The sequence below is a fragment of the Harpia harpyja genome, chromosome 8 (assembly GCF_026419915.1).
Source record: "Harpia harpyja isolate bHarHar1 chromosome 8, bHarHar1 primary haplotype, whole genome shotgun sequence".
Classification (NCBI taxonomy): domain Eukaryota; kingdom Metazoa; phylum Chordata; class Aves; order Accipitriformes; family Accipitridae; genus Harpia; species Harpia harpyja.
This window is the reverse complement of record NC_068947.1, coordinates 16,587,112-16,613,127: the sequence shown is the minus strand read 5'-3', so window position 1 is coordinate 16,613,127 and position 26,016 is coordinate 16,587,112. Positions and strand designations below refer to the sequence as shown.

At 36.5% G+C, this 26,016-nt stretch overlaps 1 protein-coding gene across 6 annotated transcripts in view; it reads left to right on the top strand.

Annotated features, from left to right (window-relative positions):
• ITSN1 (intersectin 1) overlaps nucleotides 1-26,016 on the top strand; it is a 147,322-nt gene that overhangs the window by 60,252 nt on the left and 61,054 nt on the right. For all 6 annotated transcript variants that reach the window (XM_052794726.1, XM_052794722.1, XM_052794723.1 and 3 more), the window contains 8 exons: nucleotides 1,070-1,332; nucleotides 2,167-2,316; nucleotides 2,515-2,655; nucleotides 9,113-9,200; nucleotides 9,376-9,515; nucleotides 19,445-19,569; nucleotides 23,954-24,183; nucleotides 25,564-25,685. In XM_052794726.1, coding sequence (XP_052650686.1) covers nucleotides 1,070-1,332; nucleotides 2,167-2,316; nucleotides 2,515-2,655; nucleotides 9,113-9,200; nucleotides 9,376-9,515; nucleotides 19,445-19,569; nucleotides 23,954-24,183; nucleotides 25,564-25,685 — 1,259 coding nt within the window. The remainder of the gene's footprint in view (nucleotides 1-1,069; nucleotides 1,333-2,166; nucleotides 2,317-2,514; nucleotides 2,656-9,112; nucleotides 9,201-9,375; nucleotides 9,516-19,444; nucleotides 19,570-23,953; nucleotides 24,184-25,563; nucleotides 25,686-26,016) is intronic.

The following is a 26,016-nucleotide window of genomic DNA, read 5'->3' as shown; positions in this document are numbered from 1 at the left end:
GGTTTCCTAAATCAGTGGGAGTTATAATCACATTCTCTGTCTATCAGTCTGTATCTTAATATTCTTTGAACTCGGTGGCTAATTTTAAACAAACTTGACAGGTATTAAAATGGTTAAATTTTTTCAAGTTTTACAAAAATTGGTGATTGGCAATAGGAAAGGAGGCCAAACTTAGAAAAAGATAAGAATTCAACTGGTTCAGCAGATGTTGGGCCAACATGTCAAACTGTTAGTGCATGCACACTTTGAAGTAAATATGTGCTATCTCTTGCCTTGACTTGCGTGCCAAAAATGTACATGTTGGGCATGCGGGGAGAGAAATATAGGATATGGGATATGGGAATGGGACATATAGGGTATGAAAAGAAACAGAAGGTGAAGTGGAAAGAATACTTTGGAGGAACTGTGAGGGAGGGTCTAGGAATGTGGAACAGGGGAAGGACAATCCCTGATATTGCAGAAGAATGTCAGGGAACCTGTGCTGGAACTGAGGTCGTTCTTTTAGAACAGTAAGTGATGAGGATGTGAATCTGCAGGAATCCAGTTTTCCTGAGTTCAGCTGCTCAAGAACTTAAGCAAGCCATTTCTTTTCCTGACAGTAATGAGTAATCTTACGAGAATATCAAGTTTAAATACATTCTGGTCATTTACCTAATGGCTTTTTTATAATATCATCAGCTGAATTCTTTGCCTTGTAGTAACTGAAGTGTTTGTTCTTGTACTGCTACTATTATCAAATGCATAGAGGAACTCCAGATCCTGTGTCCTCACAGAGGATTAGCTGATGAATGGTTTGTCTAAATTATACGTACTTGTTGGGCTTTGTGGAGAAACCTAGAAGCCTGAGGAATGGGAATGGAAATTCACACCTTGGTTTCCTGAGGATGTGGGTTTAAGGCGATCTACAATATGAATGCTAGTGGTAAAACCTAGAATTACCTGTAGTTGAGAGCTGCATCTAGTAGTTGGAAGATTGCTTCAGTTTGATTCAGCATATGTGGATTTTTTTTTTTTTTAAGTCAGTAGCAGAGTTTAATTTTTCTTTGCCCCATGTTTCCACACATTAAAGTTACATTTGAAGATAAAAAACGGGAGAACTTTGAACGTGGCAATCTAGAACTTGAAAAACGGAGGCAGGCTCTCCTGGAACAGCAACGTAAAGAACAAGAGCGTCTAGCACAGCTGGAACGGGCAGAACAGGAACGGAAAGAACGTGAGCGACAGGAGCAAGAACGTAAAAGACAACTGGAGCTAGAGAAACAGTTGGAAAAACAACGGGAATTGGAACGGCAGAGAGAAGAGGAAAGGAGGAAAGAAATAGAAAGAAGAGAGGTAACGAACTGAATAAAAGGAAGGTGGTTATGTCACTGGCAGCTGTGTTTGATTAGAACAAAATGTAATGTGTATACTAAATATTTTGCTGTCATTATTAGTAAGCAAACATTTAAAGAATGAACTTAAATTTCTGGGTTTTGAAGGTAAGGAAGGCGTCGGCTATCTCTATTTTTCATGTGAAATGAATGGATGAGACATTTAGATCTAGGACAATGTGCACCAAACCTCTGACTTCTTTAACAATAATAATAATAATTATTATTTTCTTTGATATAAAGAGATGCTTGAATGAACGAAGAAGTAGTTATGGGCATTGGTGGCATTCATGATTTTCCGGTGATGAGTTAATTTGTAAAAGAAAACACATACTGGTTAACTTAAAAAGCTTTTATTTTCTCACGTTACCAAATAACGATGCATTCAGTGCAGTAGCATTTGACTATTCTTTGCAAAGCTGCAGAATGTCTAATATTGGAGGTTGGAAAGAGATTTGATGCTATCCTGGAGAGTTCTTGAAGTCTTAATATGAAACAACTTGTTAAGTCAGAAAATTGAATCTTGGGAAACTGATTAAAAAATGGACTGATATTCTGTTTAGTCACCTACCTGCTATGCAGTGAAGCCCCATTTCACCAGTGCTTTCAAGTGAGCATTTAAACAATTGAGCAATTTGTGTGCTTAAATAGAGGCACATATTTAGTCCACAGTTTAGCAGTGTGTTTATATTAATGTGTTAATTGCATATAAGAATATGAGTATCAGCAATTAGAGTAGTTTCTCAAAATAGATCTTTCATATCTTTTTTTTTTTTTTTTTTTTTAAATGCTACAGGCTGCAAAACGGGAACTTGAGAGGCAGCGGCAACTTGAGTGGGAGCGTAATCGTCGGCAAGAACTACTAAATCAAAGAAACAAGGAACAAGAGGACATAGTTGTTCTGAAGGCAAAGAAGAAGACCTTAGAATTTGAGCTGGAAGCTCTAGTAAGTGATCACATTGCAGATAAAACACACAAGCACAGTAGTGACTGTGATATGGCCATGTTTATTTTCTATGATTTCAACTTTTAAATATGGAATAAAAGTACTTTTTAGATCTTGACTTGCATGACAAACCATTCTGGTAAAAAAAGAGAGAGATGTTTCTTTTTTTTTTTTTTTTTTTTTTTTTTTTTGCTAAAGAATGATAAAAAAAACCAGTTGGAGGGAAAGCTTCAGGATATCAGATGTCGACTCTCTACCCAAAGACAAGAAATTGAAAGTACAAATAAATCTAGAGAACTGAGAATTGCAGAAATCACCCATTTGCAACAGCAGCTACAGGTGAGAAAACATTCCCTAATTTTGTTCTTAGCCTTGCATTTTGACCTCCTCAACTGCATCAATATCCTAAGCAAACTTGCCAAAATATATGATGTGTTGTTCCTTGTACATAAGGAATTGTTGTCGATAATTAGTCATTCTTTTAAATGAATGTTCTTCACACATGTCTAGGAATTGCTTCCTACACTTGAAGGTGTGTCTGTGATTATCGCTTCATGCTCATGGAATCCTGTTGTGGGGAGCAGTAAATAAATTGGCTGAAGATGTTAAAGGGTTTTGGGGGGGGACGAAGAGAATGAAATTTTATAGCATGTATTTTTGTTGGCAGTGATTGCTGTTTGTGTGCTGAAAGAAAGAATTGTCTTTAGTGAAGTGGCTTGTTGATGGTGCTTTTTTTTTTTTTTAATTATAAAATAATGAACTTTCAAAATTGAAGTTACCAGTTAGTTCTTAGTCTAACCCTGGCATTTGTCTTTTCTACTTCTCTATCTGAAATTCTCTGTCAAATTAAAGATGGAATTGAGTAGATGTCTGCTTTTAGTGAAAGAATATTCTTTGCAATTTGTAAAGGTTTCTAGATGAGTTGTAGTATTTGATTTAGGCATTTTTCTATTAAATATTTTATATTGCTTGAAATTAGTTCTTGGCCAGTAATGGGGGCTCTCGGTGCTTTTCTACCACTACAAAGAGAATCTTACACTTATGAGGGCTTAGGTGTAAAACCTATCTTAAAACCTAATCCTGCCATTCATTTCAACTTTCTAAGCATAATTAATATAGTACACTAATTTGAACAAAACCAGAACTTGAAAGTTAGGGGGGTTTGTTTTCTGTATTTTTTTTACATTTTTTTTTCTTCTTTCTTAAAACATCTTGCATTTCTATTGAACTTTTGTGTACACCATTACACCTTTCACAAGACATCTTTCTTTTGGCAGCAGCTTGTTCTAAAGAGTATAATTTGGGGATCATATTCTGGCATAGTGTTTGTGTCCACTTGATGCAAACAATAGCAAACTAGAAATACTACTAAGGGGCACGTGTGACATAAACAACTGCCATAGTTAGGCTTGAAACCACTCTTCTCTCTAATGAAATGCTCCTGTATTGGCAACTGAAAATGAAGTCAAACAGCATTCAATCAAGTGTAGGAAATTAAATTACTGTTAGCAGTACTGGCTCAAAGAGACAAAAACCTGACTATGCTTGATAAAATGTGTGGAAAAGCCCCCATTTACCTAAATAAGTTAAAGACTACTGAGCTTATGTGCATAGCCAATCTCCATGTAAAAGCAACAACTGCCTGAATTTCCCTCTAACCCTTCTATTCCAAAAGCTTTCCATAGAAATGGTCAAAGGTACTGTAACTCACTTCAGAAGAAGCCAAGCAGCTACATAGCCATTGATAGATAAATGCTATTTCAACAAATTAAATGGAATTCATATCCTATTTTCGTATGTCATTTCTGTTAACTTGGTAAATTTTGTTCAGTTAGCCTCTGTAGTCAGAAAAGATAAAGTATCTTTTTGCTTTTGTCATAATATAACAAATTAAGAAGGAAAAAATGATATGTAACAGTAAAAAGCTGTAAGTCATTTATGTTATAGTAAAGACCAATGTGCTACAGTTGGAATATGTTCCTATTATAACAGACATTGTAAAAATCATGAGAAAATATTATTATCAAAAACTTGGAATGAGCTTCCACAACTGGGTAGAATAAATGGAAGGTGCAGAGGGAAGAAAAAAAAAGTGAAACTAACACTATTGGGAAACAAGTAACGAGAAAGATAATCTATCTACAAGTAGATGTGGATATGTAGCTTATTAAAAAGTACTAGATAAACAAGGGGCAGTGTTCTCTGTAGACTCATTAACAATTTTTTGAATTTTTAATCATATCCTTGGCTGATCATAGATGTACTTTTTCCTTACCTACAGCTTCTACGCATCAGTTTTAACTACGTCACCATGAAAGGAAAAGTTAAGGAGGGCAGAGGGATTCTTCTCCTTCCTAACATTTAGTTTGTGCTACTTATTACCCAATCACAATGGTCGAAAAGCAGATTGCCTTTTTTTTTGTCTTCAGCATTTTAACACCACTCTGAAATTTTATTGAAACATCTGGCAAAGTACAATGAATTTTGCACAGTTGTCTAAATTTTACTCTTGTTTTGGAATCACTACTATATTTGTAGTGATTTTTAGCTGTCTCTGGTCATTGTAATTCGTACTGGATGATATGTATCCAGCAGCTTAGTTAACGCCTATTCACTTTCTAAATTGCTTCGTTCACAATGACTGTAAGAGCACTTCTGTAATAAAAATCATGCTTGCCTTTCTTGGCAGTTGTTTTGTTGGATGCTTGGCTTTGAGGTGTTGGGTTTTGGGGGGGTTTGGGTTTTTTTGTTTTTTTTTTTTTAGATTGACAGCAATAGCTGTGGCTTTGTGGTATAATCTTCTCTCAGGTGATCATTAATCTTGACCACTAATACTTCAGTTAGTATTGCTTGAGGGGTTTATCACAACTGTGATCCCAGAAAGAAGTATCACTCCGTAGTAGAAAAGGCTAAATTTTATCTGGGGCCAACCTAAAAAAGTGGATAGCTTTTTCCTAAAAAAAAAGATGAGTTTCTCAAATATCCTGTAAATTTTACTATCTAATTTGTAGAGGAAAGACTAAAGCAGTAAGTCACTTTTTTAAAAGGAGATTTTGATCCTCTAAACTCTCTGGTAGATTAAAAAGTCAATATGGTCAGTTATCTTTGTAGGATGAAATACCTTCACTTGGAAATATTTTAGTTTAATACATCTGACACTTGCTATGGAAAGATGAGTTACTCAAAGGAGTAATTATTCTTCAACCTATTAATTAGCTTCAGGATGGAGTTTAATCAAACTTGTGGAGAAATTGTATAACAATTAATCCTGGGTGATGAAAATTTGTGCTAGTTACATGATTCTGTGGTATCTGCTAGAGTGGTATTTCCAGGGATGTTCAGAAGGATCCCACCTTCCAAACACCTTAACTATATGTGTTTTGAATCATGTTTACACTGTCTGCAGGGCTTCTGCTAGTTACCTGCAGGGATTATTTGCCTCCTTGATGAACACTTTGACTCCCAAGTAATTTGGCTTTCCTCTGAAGCACTGGAAGCAGGGTATGTGGCAGAGACTTAAGATGTATAGTGGTATCTCAGTTTGTCATACGCCCTCTTGCTCAGGGCGTAGGATCAGAAGAGAACTTTCCCTCTTTAGATTGACAGGAACTGTTTTTTGTTTGCTGTGTTTGCCTTCTGCTACTATATGGGATATTATTCAATTCTTGGAGATTCTTGTTGCATGAATGTTAGTGATACCATTAATTTCTTTCATCTGTTTCTTCAGTACAACTAAAGGATGTGGAAAAGCATGTCATGGATGCTATTGGAATAGATGCTTATTACATGGATGTCTGTGATTTCAGGAAACAGAACTTGACCCTCATGATCCCTTGGCATTCTCTGCCCTTAAATACTCTCCAAACTAATCTGTGTATTAATATAGAGTAGTCTGGAGTTTAGGAGTATTCTGGCCCTTAAAAATAAACAACTAAGGTTAGTATTATGTTCCACCCTGAAATAGAATCACAGAGCCATAGAATGGTTTGGGTTGGAAGGGACCTTAACGATCATCTAGTTCCAACACCTTCCACTCGACCAGGTTGCTCAAAGCCCCATCCAAACCTGGCCCTGAACACTTCCAGGGATGGGGCATCCACAGCTTCTCTGGGCAACCTGTTGCAGTGCCTCACCACCCTCATAGTGAAGAATTTCTTCTGTATATCTAATCTAAATCTACCCTATTTCAGTTTAAAGCCATTACCCCTTGTCCTGTCACTACATGCCCTTGTAAAAAGTCCCTCTCCAGCTTTCTTGTAGGCCCCCTTTATGTACTGGAAGGCTGCTATAAGGTCTTCCCGGAGCCTTCTCTTCTCTGGGCTGAACAACTCCAACTTTCTCAGCCCGTCTTCATAGGAGCGGTGCTGCAGTCCTCTGATCATCTTTGTGGCCCTCCTCTGGACTTGCTGCAACAGGTCCATGTCCTTCTTATGTTGGGGGCCCCAGAGCTGAATGCAGTACTCCAGGTGGGGTCTCATGAGAGCGGGGTGGAGGGGGAGAATCACCTCCCTTGACCTGCTGGTCATGCTTCTCTTGATACAGCCCAGGATACAGTTGGCCTTCTGGGCTGCAAGCGCACATTGCCAGGTCACGTTGAGCTTCTCATCAACCAAAGCCCCCAAGTCCTTCTCCTCAGGGCTGCTCTCAGTCCATTTTCTACCCAACCTTTATCTGTGCTTGGGATCGCCCCGACCCATGTGTGCACTTGGCCTTGTAGAACTTAATGAGGTTTGCATGGGCCCACTTGTCAAGCCTGTCAAGGTCCCTCTGGATGGCAGCCCTTCCCTCCAGCGTGTCGACCGCACCATGCATCTTGGTGGTGTTGGCAAACTTGCTGAGGGTGCGCTCAATCCCACTGTCCATGTCACCAACAAAGATGTTAAACAGCACCGGTCCCAATACCGACCCCTGAGGAATGCCACTCATTACTGGTCTCCACAAATATTGCCCTGTGTTACTTTTTGTGCTTGAAGAATGATAATTTTTCTGTAAATCCTGTTTCATTTTGACATCCATTCTGCTATTTGGCTTATCTTAATGGTTCTTGAATGGGAATGATACAATTCTGATAACCTTGTGTCTTGAAAGTTTATTTCCTTTCCTCTTTCTCTTGAGGTTTATCCATCAGTACATTTAGTCTACTAGATGCCACCTTTCTTGGATTATATTACTTGAAAACTTCATTTCCACGATGCCTGTCTGCTATACTTATTTAATAATACTGTTTAAATTTTTCATCCCAAGCTATGGCATAGAGCATGCAGGTATTTGGGTGGGAGAGTGTGGTGGAAGGGAAAGTGTCAACACAAAAGGACAGTGTTTTGCATGTTGTTTAAGAACATGGTAACGGTGGTTGTTGGGAAAGAGGTGGGCCCCCTCAGGCAGATGATTTGGGAAATGCTGCATTATATATTGGTGTTTCTGATTTGGTTCTAGGTAGGGAATAATAGTCCCATGATAGGAGTATCTTGCCTTCATATCCTTGAAGGGCTGAAAAAGGTCTGCTGATGTTACAGGCTATGCAGCTGAACAGTGAGGGACACATGTAACTCTTAATAGTCAAATGCATAGTTTATCTTAATTTTGATACTTTGTGAATTTATAAAGTCCTTGACTCTGCTGTGCTATCTAAGTATGTTTTTTGGAACATAAAGACATTACAGTAGTCTGCAGTCATTGCATAATCGTAAGATCTGAGCTGTACACTGCAGAGGCCCAGTCAAAGACTGCCATGAGCGAAGCAGGCTAACTATGAAGTCATGTCAGCATGGTCAGTCTTGTGTTCTTGTAACAAAAACTAAAAACTTTTCATGGGACTCACTCTGGCATTAAGCGATTAGGTGACATTTATTCTTAGGATCGTATTATGTCATTTGCAATCCCTCATGACAAATTGAAATTGTCAGATGGTTGATTCCTGAAAAGCCTGCAATTCAAGACAACTGCTGAAATAAATTACTTAGTTTGTCTGAAAGATGGGATGTTGACAATCAGGTGGCTTTTATAAAATAAGCTGTTTTACCTCATGCTTCTATAATATGTTTTGACAACTTGAAGTTGGAGGTCAAGGCTTCTGAAAGGTGTGTGAAGTGGCACTTCATCCTCCAGAAGGAGCAAGGATTATATATGAGAGAGATAGATATATATATATGATCTACAGAAGGAGGAATTTCTCATCTGCAGGGTCTCCTGTAATATATCGGTTTACAATCTTATGACCATGTGTTGAAATTGTAAGAGATCATAATCCTCTTTCAAGAATGCTAAATCAAGAGATCTTGGACTCAAGTATTCTCATCTAACAGAGCTTGTGTTTCATAGCTTTTGGCCATAATATATTCCATTAAAGTGAAAGCCTTTATTTTCTCTTCTTTAAATAAAATGTAAATATTTGTCTTTCTATTCCTGATCAAAGTTAATATTATTTTATTAAAAAGAGAATTAAATGGTTAGTAAGTGCTTGTTTTAACATTTTCTGAAATCTATCCTCGTCTTTTTGCCCTGAATTTCAAGTAATTCCAAGCCAAGTTATGTATTCAATGAGAAACAATTCTCAAGTAATATGCTTAAATTTGATCCGCTCACTTTTTGTATTGGCAGAGAACTATGTCTGAGTGGTAGTACCACACAGATAGTGCTTGGATAATAGCAAGACTACATAATCCAGTGAGAGAAAAAGTAAAGAATCACTTCAGAAGAAATGAAAATGAGAGGTCTTATGGCTAAAGTCATCCCTCACTCACCTTTTTGTCTGTTTCTCTTCTTGTTTTCTCTCTCCTCATTGTCCTCTATTCAGGAATCTCAGCAGATGCTTGGAAGATTGATTCCAGAAAAGCAATTGCTTAATGATCAGCTAAAGCAAGTTCAACAGAACAGTTTGCACAGTAAGTATTTTTTTTGTAGATGTCTAAGTTTGTATAGGACATGATGCTTCATTGCACAGTGTACTCTGTAATTTCTTTTTTTGTGTTGCAAGATGCATGTTGAAAAACGTTGCTTTCTATGACCTAAAATTCTCTGTGTAAGAAAATACTTATTTGACAATATGTTTGAAAACAGGAGATTCTCTTCTTACTATTAAAAGAGCCTTAGAAGCCAAGGAACTAGCACGTCAACAGCTTCGAGACCAGCTAGATGAAGTAGAAAAAGAAACCAGATCTAAACTTCAGGAAATTGATATTTTCAATAATCAACTGAAGGTAATCCTAGACTTTTTAACACTTTCTTCTAAATGTTCTGTCAATTATTTTCTAACTTGATTATGGAAAAAAATATTGAACTAGAATGATTGATATAAAATGTCAGTTTTGGGAACGTTCTCAAATCTATCTCTTTTGGGGGGAGGAGGTGTCGTCGTTTTTTTTAAGAAAACACTACTTAGCATCCAAACTCAGAGTTTGAATCAACTTAATCTGCAGAATCTATTTAAGAATAAATTTGAGCTCTGATTCCGGTTCCATGACTGCAAATATGAATTACCAGTTTCTGCCCTTTTGCATCAAAGAAGTGCAAGACTGTAGTAGGTCAACAAATCTGCTGGAATCAGTACTTCAAATTGAAATCTGTAGTAAAAAGACTTGATTTTCTACTGACACGCAGAATTTTTATCTGACGTTTGTAAACTCATACTTGTTCCTGAATGTAGTTGTCTGTTGTTTGTGGTTTCATGCTTTATTGATCAGTCTTTTGTTAAAACTGTGTGATTTTTGTTTATTTCTGCACAAGAAAATGACAAAGATGCAGAAGTCAGTAGAGGAAGTGTTCTTCAGAGAGAAGTTATAAATCAGTCTTTACTTACAAACTTTTAATAGCATTCATTTTTTGTAAAATATTCTAATGTTAAAGTACTTTATCTGCTAATTCAACTGGTGGTTTCTCCTGAAAGCTGACTAGAAAAATACTGAATTTCCTGCAAGGTATAATAAATTGTGCTACAAGTATTTAGAAGGAAAAGCACTATGATAGATACATGTTTCTGTAGTTGTTCTGAAATTAGTTCAACTATGATTACATCATATGCTTTTAGATGAAAGGCATGTTTGAAGTTAAGCAACAAATAGCTTGTTTTTAATATTAAAGTTATTAATAATTGTAGGAAAAATTAAAAGCTGTAGACCATACCACTATCTGTTTCAATGCAAATTCAAAGATGAATCTCACGATCCTATGCAGGGAGGTAGAAAGGGGAGAATTCCCACAGAGTCATAGAGACACAAGACAAAAATGTGTGCAATTTTAAAAACAAAACAAACCAGAATGGTTTACCTCACTTTTTTTATATATGCTTTTTGGACACACCATAACATGTCGTGCTTTTTGGGTGATTTTTTTTTTTTTAATGGAGTCCTTTTGAAGCGTTTTGCAGATAAATATGACCAAAGGATATTAATTCTAAAATTAGTGTCAGCATTCAGTTTAATCATAAATGACCTAAACAGTTTATAAATGGGCAGAGGGGTGAATAATCTTAGTACTGTGACAGTAGCAACTCCCCCCCAACAAACAACAAAATTCAATATTTTAAATATTGAAGGACTTGACTTAAAAAATAACAAGCTAATGATAATTAAAAATTGAAGATGCAACTTAAACAAAGACATCGATTTATCAGAATGCCTGCCATCTATCCAGGAATACCTTAACTAATTGTAAACTATTTTGCAGTTTAATGGGAAAATTGATTTCTGTGTTCAAATCTTAGTATTTAGAGTTGTCACTTTAACTGCTGAAAATTAGTTATGTAGACAGTTCTTTGGTAAGACTTCAGCAAGCTTCCTATGACTTGAGGATATTGTGTTCTTCATTTCATAATGTATCGAAGCAGTGCTTAACAGGAAGACCACTTTTTGATGCTGTATGTTGGTATTTTTGCCTTGCTGCAGCTTGCTTTGCTTTCTTGGAAGAGATGAGTTTGAGGGGCAGTTGTACTATTGAAACTGAGGGGTGGGAGCTTAATTCAGAGTGAGTTTTATCTTTTCCTTTTTGTAGTTTCACTAGATGTGCAAGATGTATTTTGGGGGGCCTGGATGATTTTATTACTAGATTTAAATATCTACAAAGGCACATATACCTTTTTGTGGACTCGGCATGGAATGATTGTAGTACTCCCAGTGCCAAAGAAACCGCTTAGAAGATGCTGTGTGTGCAGCAGTGATTTAATGGCTGCTGTTCTTGTGGAGACAGCTCTCAGAATGCCTTGCATATGAGACTTTATGCACAAAGCTAGTGAAAGCTTTCCTGAGACTCATGGTTTTATTAGGGTTTGTGTGAAGTAGACGTTCTGTTCTTAAACCAAGGCAGAACACACCTCTCTCTTAGGTAATAATATTGCTTAAAACAAAGTCGTCTAGGAACTTGCATAATTCTCAGATACTTTTACCTAAACAGTCAAAAATCTGTGACAACTTTGAGGAACCGCTACTGGAAAGATGACTGTTACATTTGAAATAGGTAGAAAATGGCTTATAAATAATTGCCAAATAAATAGCTTCCCCAATTAACAGAAGTTTTTTTTTTTACTTATTAGTAACTGGGTGCATAAATACAGCAGGCTTATTTGGTGCTAGAATACCTTGCAATTGTGTAATTATCAGTCAAGTGTGTAACACATTTAAATGTAAAACCTTTTCAAATCATGTATCAAAAATTCCACCACATCTGAGCTCTAAATATAATAAAGGCTTCTTATCTTGTAAACTAAGGGAAAATATGTAAAGATGGGAAATACAGAAATGTTTATTTTTAAAATGTATTTTTATTAAATAAATAAATTAAAACCTCAATTTTTAATCAAGGCTGTTTCTAAATTATCTTGTAGGTTTAAAACTGATAGACTTTTTAAATGATGATCTGCTCTTACTTTGTGCTTCAGTATACTAGCTGAGAGATGCGCATTTGATGGGGTGGCTGTTAGGATGGCAGCACCATAATTGACACTGTCTTGTGCAGCTTTTGTTCTCTGACAAGTGATGGAGAGGCACTGGTGCTTGCCTTGTCTTCTATAATACAACTAGCTTCTGGATGAGAAGCAGAATGATGTAGTACTGTTTGCAACCTCCCAGGAAAAAAAGCTTATCTAAATGCTCTTTAGGTATATACCATCTTACAGCATTTTGCACCTATTTCCTACAGGGAGAGGAAGTAGTACATGTCTTTACTTGGTCAAAGTGCTTAATTTAATAGAAAACAGAACCAAAATTGTAAATATGTAAGCTACTGCTCTCCAAGTACAAGGTATATGCCAAACTAGTTTTGATGAAATGCTTGAGAGACAGTGAAGTTGACAGCAACATTAAATTATAACCTTTTGTCATCATTGTTGAGATTTATTCCTTATTGGCTATGAATATTGGTTGCATTATCTATGTGAATATATCCTTAAATTTTGCAAAACTCCATTTCTGATTCATTCTCTTGAAATACGCTACACTTGATTTACTGATAGCGAATACAGAAATATGCCACAATAGTACAAGATAAAATGAGCAATTTAACTACTATCTAGTGTGTCTTTTCATTGATGAGACCATAAGGTTTACCTAATATTCCAATATATTTTAAGTTATGGGTCAACTTGTTAACACCATAGTAGTATACAGTGGATTGCACTGCATTTGCCTCCATATTATAGTTTTTATGTTCTGCAGAAAGTGAATACTTAAAACAATTGTTAAATTACCTCATCTTTTTTCATGTCTTAATAGTACATATGAGTGACTAGGGAGATAAATGAAACATTTTTTCCACTGGATCTTTTGTCATCCCTCCAAAACAACTCATTTAAATTTCTTCTGATTAGTCCTTTGGAGCTCAACTACTTCAGTTACTTTTGTTTCAAGTTAGCATCTCGAGTTGGAAATGTTCATAGTTTTTGAAAAGGAACCAAATTCTTTCTGGAGTATAACGTGTTATTAATATTTCAAAACAGGTAGTTTCAAGTATCTTTATTGAATATTTTTAGGTAGAACCACATGATTTCAGGAAACTGCTAGTACTTGTTTGGCAGAGAATAGGTGCCTTAGCCTGCAGCTGGTCAGATATCCTTTTAAATCAGATTTGAGGCATTTTGTCAGAGAAGATAAGTTTTGTGGATTGTGCTGTATTTGGCTATAGAGTGACTGAGTTTGTAACAAGGTTGAAAGTTGGGCCACTTTTTTGTGGTTGAAGGAGTCTAACTTCCATTACTCTTTAAAAATCTTAGCCTAGAAATCTAATAATTAAAATTGATACAGATATTAGTAAAATGTAACTAGGCACTTGTTTATTTTCTCTACTTTATAAAATAATTCTGTAGAATAGAAGGCTTTGTATTAGGTTTCCTGTTTGTATAGTCCTACTATAATTTACCTTTACAAATTCTTTCCACATTCAGTGTGCTTTTACATTTCAATGTTACAAAGGTCAGTCATTACACACTGTCAAATAAAGCAATAATAATTCTTAATACAGTTCTTGTTTCCAAAGACCAAATTATCATTTCATATAAAATAGAAGATTCAAGTATTTAGAGCTTATCTGTGTTATTGCACAGGAGAAGACAACTAATAAATTAGTGTTTCTGAAATACATTAGTTTTGCTGAGAAGCTATTCTCAGTGCCTGGAAAAAATGGTGAACAAGTAGAATCAAGTTCTTAAAAATGTTTTACATTTTGTGTGGTGTTCCAGTTGTTGTCAGTCCCTGTCTAGTTAGTGTGCACTGGACAAGTCTTGCATATGAATGCCTGTTTACATTTGAGCATTTCTTTCTTCCAGTCAGTGGCAATGGAAGATGCAATGCTGCAGTGCCTGGCAGTTCTCCTGGGCTGCGTCAACTACTTAGACTCCTTTCTAAAGGTCTCCATGCCATACTCAGGCAGTACACAACTATCTCAATCTGAGTGATGAACCTCCTCCAGTTATGTGCTTCACTTTACCATAAACAGATGAGTGTGCAGTGTTTAACTAAGTTAGTATTAATAAGAGGTGCTAGCACTAAAACATAACCAAAGAGAAGAGTTTATAATTTGATTCTTTATCTAATCCTTACTGCCTAGATGAAGACTGTGCCTTGAATTGCAATTTGGGCAAGGTACTAGTTAGTTATTTTTGTCTTTTGCTTATCTGATACCTCAAGATTTTAAGTTAATTGCCTATTTTGGTCATGATGTTCAGAATTTTTAAAAAGAAAACACTTTTATGTTAAGTATTCCTACACAGCACTGTAATTTGTGATTCCAGGTATGAGAGAGATGGTAATACATTCCCTTTATCAAATCCCCCATAGCTATAACATGGGGTGAAAGGAGGAACTGTCTCTATCAAAGACAAAGCAGGCGCTTTGGGAGCTGGGGACTGGGGTAGAAGAGTATTGCTGTGGGAAAGCCTCAGTGAGCACAGAACTGTAGGGTTCTTTCCGCTGGGATCAAATGCTCTGGTTTGTTTCAAGGGGAGAAGATTTGATGGAAACCTTGTATTGTAATCCCTGAAGTATCCTAAGTTCTATTGTCTTTCCGTCAAAAGGCAAAATTTGGGCTTAAACAACTACATTTCTAACCTTAAGGTTTTCATAGCAATATGACTTGTCTGTATATAGTGAATATTACTCTGCTGTATGAAACTCATATTTTAATTCATATTCAATATTATGTGGGTACCTAAATGTGGCTATTGTAACATCTCAGAATTATACTTGTTAGTCTGTTTGTGAATTAAGTGGAAAGGTAACAATTTCTTTCTGCTCTTAAGGTAAGACATGCCTTGTCCTGCACACCAGAAACAAGTAAAGCATTGTTATGTCTTTGGAGTTACAATATATGATTTGTAAATGTACAGCTTTTAAGTTGCTTGTGTCTGTAAAAGATGAGTGTAGGACTGTGCTGAATATTCAGCTGGCAAATGTTTCATTCTGTTGACTGTTGAAGTGTTACTATAATTTTGTTCAACTGGTGTCCTATAGCACTGAGGGAGATGCTGATTCTTTCTCCCCTGTCCTCCCACTGGTACTTGGCAAAGCAACAGAGTGTCTATCTGTGGCATGAGATACTGATCAAATATTTATTTCCTCCTAGCTGATGCAAGGAAGGATATATTTTGCATTTTTTTTATCTCCAAAAATATTACATCCAGTGCTAGGAGTATAAGCTAGGTTAGATTTTCCTGTTACAGGTATGTCACACAAAAATCTCTTCACAAAATACTGAACTAGCACATTGGCTTAGCTGGGAGGGAATAATGTGTTAAAATGTCTATGGAAATCTTAAATAATCATTAAAATGGTCCTTGAGATCCTAACTTAGCTGAGCATATAGATAAATGACAAAATAAGCAAACAATTTCATTATTTGGACGAGAGTTGGCAGCAGCACTTAACGGCTGTGATGCAGCAGTTAATGATCCTACTGTATTTACTCAGTATGAGAAACTACTTGCTTCAGACAGACATGGAGGCATGGCTCATACAACAACTTCCCCAGTTTGCTATTTGGCAGTAAAAGTGGCATGTATCATACGTTTAGTGATGAGATAAACTTACATGTCTAAATTATACTTAAAATACAAAGTTTGGGCTAGCCTTGTAGTTGGACATCTAGTGGAAGTAAGTAATGTTTGGTGCACAGATGTCTTGCAAGTTGTAACTTTTTTTAATGTATTTGTAAATTCAGGAAATCTCTTCTGAAGGGGGGAAAATACCAATATTTAGAATTAGATGTAGATTCCTCCTGATGCTGCATATATAGAATCATAGAATCATAGAATCATTTCGGTTGGAAAAGACCTTCAAGATCATCAAGTCCAATCATTAACCACGCCCCCTAAACCATGCCCTGGAGTACCCTGTCCACTCGCTTTTTGAATACCTCCAGGGATGGTGACTCAACCACTTCCCTGGGCAGCCCATTCCAATGTTTGACAACCCTCTCAGTAAAAAAATTTTTCCTAATATCTAACCTAAATCTCCCTTGCCTCAACTTGAGGCCATTTCCTCTTGTCCTATCTCCAGCCACCTGACAGAAGAGACCAACACCCACCTCACTACAACCCCCTTTCAGGTAGTTGTAGAGAGCGATAAGGTCTCCCCTCAGCCTCCTCTTTTCTAGACTGAACAACCCCAGATCCCTCAGCCGCTCCTCATAAGACTTGTGCTCAAGGCCCCTCACCAACTTGGTTGCCCTTCTCTGGACACGCTCAAGCAGCTCAATGTCTTTCCTGTAGTGAGGGGCCCAAAACTGAACACAGCACTCGAGGTGCGGCCTCACCAGTGCCGAGTACAGGGGAACAACCACCTCCCTGCTCCTGCTGGCCACACTGTTCCTGATACAGGCCAGGATGCGATTGGCCTTCTTGGCCACCTGGGCACACTGCTGGCTCATATTCAGCTGGCTGTCAACCAGCACCCCCAGGTCTTTCTCTGTCGGGCAGCTTTCCAGCCACTCTTCCCCAAACCTGTAGCGCTGCATGGGGTTGCCGTGACCGAAGTGCAGGACCCGGCACTTGGCCTTGTTGAACTTCATACAATTGGCCTCAGCCCATCGATCCAGCCTGTCCAGATCTCTCTGTAGAGCCTCCCTACCCTCAAGCAGATCGACCCTGCCTCCCAACTTGGTGTCGTCTGCAAACTTGCTGAGGGTGCACTCGATCCCCTCATCCAAATCATCAATAAAGATATTAAACAGAACAGGGCCCAACACCGAGCCCTGGGGAACACCACTTGTGACCCGCCGCCAACTGGATTTCACCCCATTCACCACGACCCTCTGGGCTCGGCCATCCAGCCAGTTTTTCACCCAGTGAATAGTGCACTTATCCAGGCTACAAGACACCAGCTTCTCCAGGAGTATGCCATGAGATATAGATGAACTGAATCATTCTAGTTTACAAATTTCTTGTTGAAAAGTAAACTAAGCTTGCATATGGGTTGTCTCACTTAAAAGCTTTTGAGATTTATTGGGGGGGTTTGGTTAACTATGATAGCCTTCATACTCTTCAAGAATTTTAGTTCCTCTTTCTTTGCCTAGTGATAACTTCTATTTAACTGCTCAGACACCAGAGTCTGGGATAAAGATGCAAAGGGGAAGAAAAGACAAACCTGGGAAGCACTGTTGTCTAAATAGCTTAAAATTTTGCAAGTAACAACAGGTTATATTCAGTATTGCCTTATTAGAAATGCATGTCCATCCCAGATCTCTCTGTTCAATAACAAGAGGAGTTCTCATCGGCCAGGACTCAGAATCTTGAGCTTCTTTGCATACACAGTTAAGGGAGAGGAGGGGACATGAATGTGAAGGAAAGCTAGAGCAAGTAGAACAGCAAAGCATTTCTAAACGGAAGCCTGCGCTAAAGCTGAACTGAATGTAGGAGTCAGAAACCTGTGCTTTGGGTAGCAGTCTCTTTACCCAGAAAAGAGTAACAGCTTGTTAAAAATCATGAATACTAGTAAAGATATTTGGTACTTCACAGAAGTAGTGTTTTGAGCTTCAAGAGCTTTGTAGATACTTAGTTTTAACGATTTCTGCAATCTACAAAAATTCATTATACTGTTGGCCACGTGGAAAACTGCTTTCAACTGTGCCATTTTCTAATCTATGTCCTTTCAGATGAATGCTTGTAAATCACTCCACTGCTGATGTTCTTACGGTTATGTATTTGTCCTTTGCACTTGTACATATTTTTTGATACAAATAAGGGTTCAGGTGATCATGTAGAGAAGATGGGGACTCTGATTCCCCCAGAGAAGTTAATTTGAAACAAGGGTCAAATCCTTTGTACCTCAAGATATTACAAGTGTAACAACATTAAAGAAGCTGAATTAATAACATACAGTTATTGGAAATGACTGTTCACTCTAGTTAGCACTTCAGAAATTTATAGTCCTGTCAGAGGCCACCTCTAGCTCCAGGTGCAGTTGACCAACTGTGTGTTCACTGCAATCTCCCGATCCCTTTATTTTCTCATTGTTCTTTGTGGGCCAACAACTAAAAACTCGTTATGTTCAATATTGCTAATGTATTTCCTTTCTAGTAGCCATTTTCCGTAGTCCAAAATAAGGCTATGTGGTGAATGTTTATAACCATGGGCATTCAAGGTTTAAAAGTTTTCCCAAAGGCAATATCCCGCCCCAATAATTCTGGTGATTTTGCAAGAGTAGTTTATTTTACATTCTGTAATATCCATTCTAGATCCTAACTATCTACTAAGCTTTAATGTGACTATGGAAAATAATGGTGATCATAAAATATGGTATTGCCCAAATTATCTCCATATTTCAGTGAGTTTCATGGCTTTAGCAGAGTTTTAATTAAAACTTGTATAAGAACTGATTATCTCTTTAATGATGTTGAATTCAGTTTTCATTAATGAAATGAGACTGAGAGCTAGGACACAAGGTTCAACCTAACTTTTTAAAAAACTTTCATCCATATATCAGAAGTGTTTTTAATACCTTGCAAAGGTCATGTGCTACTCCTCTTCGTAATGTAGTTATTCTGACATCTTAAAATTTGTGTTAATAGGTGTTAATGCAGAAAACAAATCTTGAGGAAAAGATGATGTTTATATTATTTATATTCTAAATGTTTCAGGCAATGTCTTTGCAGTTAATTAGAGGAAAACTGACTTGTATATGGATGAATATTCTCTATGCCACAATTCCTCCCAAAGACATTGCTTAAGGAATTCAATCTCCTGGATCTAAAACAATCCTGAAGATTCTTTAGTAAATCACCATTAATTTCAAAATAAAACCAATTAACTGAAACAGTTGCTATTATGAGCAGCTCAGAAGGCAGATTTTTGTATGGAATTTAATAAATGAATTCAAGAAACCAGCAAACAAAATAAAACATAAGTGACTTTTCAGAATAAGCTTTGTCAAACTTTTGTCAACTTTTTAGAGTCCTGTTTAAAAAAGGCTTTCTTGTTTCTTAACCCTTTAACATCTCAGGTTATATGGATAAAGATAGGAAAGCAGTAAGTGGTTTATAGACCTTTGAAATCTACCTTAAATGTCTGCCAATGTGTTTGGCAATACTGTAAGTTTGAACAGAGATACTCAACCATTTGCAAGTTTTGTTACTTCGCAATGAAATATATGGGGCCATTAGTTATGATTCACATAGTATATGTTTACGCATATTTTACATTTTTCTCTAGGAGCTGAGAGAAACACATAACAAACAGCAACTACAGAAGCAAAAGAACTTGGAAGCTGAGAGGCTGAAACAGAAGGAACAGGAAAGGAAGACAGTAGAACTGGAAAAGCAAAAAGAAGCTCAAAGGTAACAAACTGCTCTAAGCCCTTTCTGTAGAGGTGTTAGAGTGCAAAGCATTTTGCAAATAAGTAAAATAAACTTCGCATTCCCAGAAGCATAATCTGATCTCAAACAATATATCACTAAGTGGCAAGAATACCCAAGACGTAGGCCAAGTTTCATTACAGCGACATGAAAAAAAAACCTCAGAGAATCTCTTGGTTTATCCTTGAATGGGAAGTGTGCTGTGGAGATGAGCTTCTACTCTCATCTGTCTGTGACTCTTAACTGTCACTGATACATACAGATTTCAGCAGTGTTGCTTAAATGTATAGTGTACTTCTACACCTAGAGAGGTTCTTGAACATCGTAATTAACTAGCTGTGTCTTTTACACTAACGTAAAATATAGAGCTAATGTTTTTCTGCTACACACTTGGAAATTTGTTTTCTACATATATTTATAATATATTTATGTAAAATGAATGGCATATAGGCAAGCAACCGATTCTATTTTGACATCATTTATCAGTAGCTGATTTAATTTTTAGCAATTGTGAGTTTTTTATACTCTTAATGTAGACAAATGTTGGTCAAGAGATGAAAACAAAGGCCTGGGAACAAGAGGTCTTAAACTATTGGTTATAGCATTACATGGACTGTGACCTATAGTGAATCGATAGCCTGTGTTACTACTTGGTGAGTTAATTTTTACATTTCGGGCAAAACCAAACCAAAGTCTTAGTGAAAACTGTATCTTCAAACAAAAATCTTATACATAGCAAGCAATTAAGTTTAGATAATTTTTAAATCATTTACATAAAACCTATGCATTTAAAAATCTTAAAGATCAACACCAGAAATAGTAAACTTTCTAAGAAAACAGCTTTCTATCATGAGGAAATAACTACACTAAATATGGTAATTATGTTGGAACTTTCCTTGAAAACAAGAAGGCTGCTGAGGTACTGGAAGTATAGGAATACTAAAAACGTTCTATTTCAGAGTATTAAATAAAATATTCCACTTCCTTCCAGGAAAATGGAAATTTAAAAAACAGATTTAAAAAAAGGAAAAACTTCTGCCATGGAAAACTTTGTCTGACTTTCCATGCAAGTTGAGCATTCAGACATTATTAGTAATGCAAAACTTACTGCTGCCCAAATGTTCAAGCTTCTAAATAACTGTATACCTGATAATGAGCAGTCTGCCAGTGTTACCGATTTCCAACAAACACCAAAATGAATAAGGTAAATGATTGATACTCATAACCTGGATACTGCCCCATAATGATTACAGAACTATGCTGCCTTTTAATAGCTCTAGTGAAAGCAAAGAAAGAAAGAATAATCTAATGTAATGATTATATGCACTTTAACTTTCGGCTTAATGGATAACCACAATCACTTTATACTGAGAACCATCTTAACAATTTTTTGTTGGTAATTATGCACATAACTTAATTGAGCAAACAAAGATACAGACATACATATTTGGGGATGATAGAGGTCTTTTTGAAGACCTCTTATGGCTAATTAGTCTTAATTATCTTAAGGCTAATTCAATGCAGACTTGTATGATTGTGGGAGTAATATACAGTTCAGAGGGGAAAAAAACCCCTACATTTGAGTAAAATGAATAGAGCTTACTCTTGGCGTTTGGGATAAGAACTGCCTGAGTGGTATAATGGAGCTGGTGAGAAAAAAAAGGAAATTGAAAGAGTAAAAGCAAGTATAGGTAAATCCCAGATTAGAGGTCATATTCCACAATAATTAACACATCAGGAGTCTTGGAAGTAAGGAAAAGAGTAGAATATCAAGTTTTCTGTTCCTAACCCCAAGCTATGGTGCTCACACCTAGGCCTGTGTTTCTTTAGCTTCTCTGTCTCTTCTTATTCCCTTCCTTCTCTTCAACTTGTGATATTAGTTTCCATAACAATCAAAGAAGAAAATTCTGCAGCTTCTACGAAAGGAAAAAAGAAATCACACATACCTCCCACCTCCCCAAGATACATTTTTGTCTGTTCTTTTTGCTCCGGCAGTTAGAGCAAACTTGGTTTATAAGTATGGGAAGACTTAATCACTCTACTAGAAACATAATTAAAAACTCAATTTCCCATTTAAAGCCCATCTGACTAAACTCACCAGGTAAGATACCACTCAAGTCAAATAAAATTGACCTCTGTATGCCTATGTCGCGCAGCTTCAGTGTTGCAACAAAACTGCTGAGTAATTGGCTCTGAATGCTTTGCAAATGAACATATGAAGGACAAATTTTGCGATTAACATAGGAGGCTGTCAGAGCAGTGAATTTATTAACTTGTTAGATGACTTTACGTTGAAGGCAGAAAGGTGTGGCAGTATTTCATAGAGGAGGAAGTGATACCCTTCACGCTGGTGTCTTAACTTCTGCTCATGGTATACTGATGTGGAATATTGAAATGGTATCAGCAATTTCATTGAGAATCAAAGATTTTTTTGAGCTTGTAAGTTAGTAGCTGCCATCTTAAATAGATACTGGGTACCTTGACATCTCTCAGAAAATATTCTTGTCAACTCCAAACTTGCATTGATAGCGATGAGATTTTTGCCCTCTGGTGCCAACCTACTGTTTGGAAAGTGGATTTTCCACTTAAGGAATTAATTTTTTTTTCACACAGTTTTTGGCCAGGAATTCATGTTGTCCTTGGACAAAATATGTTCTGTATAGTAGGCCAAGTCTGTAATGACCAGCTTGTTGTCATGCGTTTGTCACTAATTTTGTAAGTATGAAGAAAGTATAGAAGTGGAATAGGTCATGGAAGAAAATAAAGTACATTGTGCATCTGTTACAGAACTTTAGAGTTATCTTTACTGGTACAAATTGTTTCTAGCAGAGAATATTTATTCTTTTCTTCTGTTGTCTTGTCCTCTGTCAGAGGGGAAGGACTTGTTAGCTTTCGCAGTTGGGAATGTGAAATTTTCTGAATAGTTCTGCAAGAGTGCTGTATGAAGCTTGCAGATATTTTTACTCCTTACCCCTCAACAGGAGGATCAGGGCTGCCATATTTGCTGATTACTGCTTTTTTTTTTTTTCTGATTTGGCTATTTTGAGTTTTACCTATGGATGTTTGTGGCTTTGAGAAAATAAGCAGAACCAATTTGTTTGATCGGTATTCCTGACTTCTTCCTGCATTTTAGAGCTGAAGTCAGTGCTGAGCAGATAAAAATTGAAGTGTATGATTTGCTGCTTATTGGGTTTCAAGGAAAGCTTTATGCTAAGAATTCATTATTGAAAATGTCTGGTGATAGCTGTAGCTGATATCTACAGGCCTAGATTAAATAAAATGAATTGTAGGGCAAATGAAAATGGTAACTTGCAATGCTGATGTAAAGGGATACTCAGATTGCTTGAATTAGACTGCTTGGGAAGAGATTTTCAAAAGCAGCCTTACAGTTACATGGAACTGAAGGGCTTATATCTGGGTTCTTGGATGCCAAGTTTTGTTTCTTCAACCAAGGGAGATTTTTTTTTTTCTCTTCCTCCTTTCTCCATACGGTTCATCACTTAAAACAACTGCATAGGATTTATGAATCCCATGGAAAACTATGAAAAGAGAATACACAAATATTGTTGAATCCCCAAGCTGAGACTCAGATGTTGTTGAGTTGAAGAGGTGGGACTGAAAGTGTAAGATACTGAATGTTACCAAGCTTTTAATTTTCAGAGCATTGCAAGCCGAGTAAGAGACTGTTCTAAGATACCTGTGTAAAGTTTCATACAATAATTAGAAAAACACAGGTAAATGTATTTATTTTCATGTCACTGTAGAGGAGAAGAGATCACAACCTCAATAAAGAAGGTAGAGTTCAGCATTTACAAATCTCTGAAGAACTCTGACAAGAAAAAATAATGTTGAATGTTTTTTCTCCATCTTACATTCAGCTCCAAAATGTAACTAGTTTATCATTTCTGTATGCTCAGGTTGCTCTGTACCTCTTTTAGAGTTCTGTGGAATTGTATTGTAAAGATAGAGAATTGATATGTGAGTTAAAATAAAAAATTATATTAAAGGTAGTTTTTTAAATGCAAAGACAAAGCAACTCAAGGTAATGGAGGCCTGCACTTAGTAGTAGGTTACATGAAATAGCGTTGTCACTTGTCTGAGAGTCACAGCTCTTTCTTTATCAATACCTACGAAGTCATAGCAAATCTTTCTGAACATTTCTCCTTTGCCCTCCAGGAGTCATTGTGTAAGAAGATGCCAACCATCAAGAGTGGTTGATAACTCACCAAAATAAAATTAACAAATCTTATAGGGTATGCAAAAGCCATAAAGAGTACACTTTATACTATAGATCACACACAAGGACAACCAACTTTTATGGTCCTTCGTTTGACTGGCTTAAAAAAACACCTTAATTGTCCAACAGGCGAATCCAGGAACGGGATAAACAGCGGCTTGATCGAGTGCAACCAGAAGAAGAACTTCAGTGGCAAAAAAAAATTCAGGAAGATGAAAAGCAAAAAAGGGAAGAAATAACCAAGAAGAAGGAAAGTGAGGATAAGGGGAAACAAGAAATGCAAGAGAAACTGAGTAAGCTTTTCCAACCACATCAAGAGCCAATCAAGCCAGCAGTCCAGGCTCCTTGGTCAAATGCAGGTAGAGTAAAAAATCAAGAAATGCTGTTGCACATGCCTCTTGAACAATTCTTTTCTGTTTTGTCTTCCCATTTAATACAGAAGAATATTATGTTTCAAGATTGGATTGCTAGCCTTATTAAAGTAAATCATGTATGGATTGAGCTCTAGACTCCAAAAAGTTGTTCTTTTAGGCTTCACTATTCTTCCTAAAAGTGTGGTGTTTAGAAGAGTATAAGGCACAGTTGGTGAGACTCACAGTGCCAGCTGAAGAGAGAATCTTGGCTGTAAGTTGTAAGATCTTGATGCAAGATGTCAAAAATTATTTCTGTACTTTTCTTTACAATTCTTATTTGGGTGTGGAATATATGCCTTGGGATTTTTTAGAGTAGTAGCAATGTGTCATTTAGTTATCCTTTCTCCTCTTCCCCCTTCCCCGTGCATGTTGCTTACTGAACAAATGACTTGAAGTCTAAGATTAATCCCCTTTTTTCTGCTACACACGATCACTTTCAGCTGAGAGTTTTTTCTCTGCATTATAACCTGATTTTTGCCTGTATTGGGAATCATGGTTCCACCTTAAGTGGCTTTGATACATACATGAGATAATTGATTGGGAATGTAATATTTGATCAAAGGATTGCGTAAAGGGGAAATTACCTTCTATCTTTTAGCCCAAATCTAGAATTGACTTAATCTAATGTCTTCTTGCTAGGTTTTATTTGTGCAGAGTAGCAGAGGGCGCTTTTATGACCAAATAGGCAAAATAGGAAGTGCATTATACAAAAGCAATTTAGCTTATATCTTTGGGGTTTTTCTGTATTATTCTTTTCCTAATACTGCATCTTTAGCATGTAATTTTTTTAAAACTTCATCTGTAAATGACCTCTTTTCAGCTAATCTGTATGTACTAGGACATCTTGAAACACCTTTCTTGGAAGTATAGTCAGGCTGTAAATGAAGCTGCTCTAAAAGCTGCTCTCACAAGCAGGCTCTAAAAGTATTTGGGATACCATTGATATATGCAAGAACATCACTGTTTGAATTGAACTATGGCTGATCAGATTTAACCTACAATATCATTGAAGCATTTGAGAAGTCATGTATGTTGCATCATAAATACATGATTCTTTCTATGAAAATAGATGTATATATCACAAAAGTTAAAATATAATAATATTTTACCTGATGTTTAGAAGAGAAAATAGTAAGAAAATTGTATTTTAAATAATTCATTTTCATATTTCCTCTTGTGTAAAAGGGGGATAAAATACTTCTACAGACAATGTAAGGTTTGTTAAATTTTTGTCTCCACTTTCACCTCATTTTTCAAATACTTTAAAATGTGTTTTGATTCCTCCCCACCCCCCCCTTGTATCTGTGTTTTTTTTCCTTTGCTCAGAAAAAGCTCCACTAACCATTTCTGCTCAGGAGGATGTAAAAATAGTGTATTATAGAGCACTGTATCCTTTTGAATCAAGAAGCCACGATGAAATTACTATTCAGCCTGGCGACATAGTCATGGTAAGAAGGGATTGTGATATTACTTGAAAAAATTACTTAAGCTTTTGTACTTGTGTGATTGAATTTATATATGGTAAGATTTTTTACAGACTTGAGAAAAATATTTCAGTGAATACCGAAATGATGTGATATGACATAGTAACCCTATTATAATAATGGATAGCTTCTTACAGTTCATTGTAAGTGTAAAGTTTAAACATAATCTATAAGTAGATTGTATCAGTTTTAGTATGCTGAGCTGTGTGTGTCTGTTAATGTGTTTAAAAACGTTCCTATACAGAAGTTATCTCAGTGAGAGATTTCTTGTCCTCCAAGGGAATAAAGTTACTGT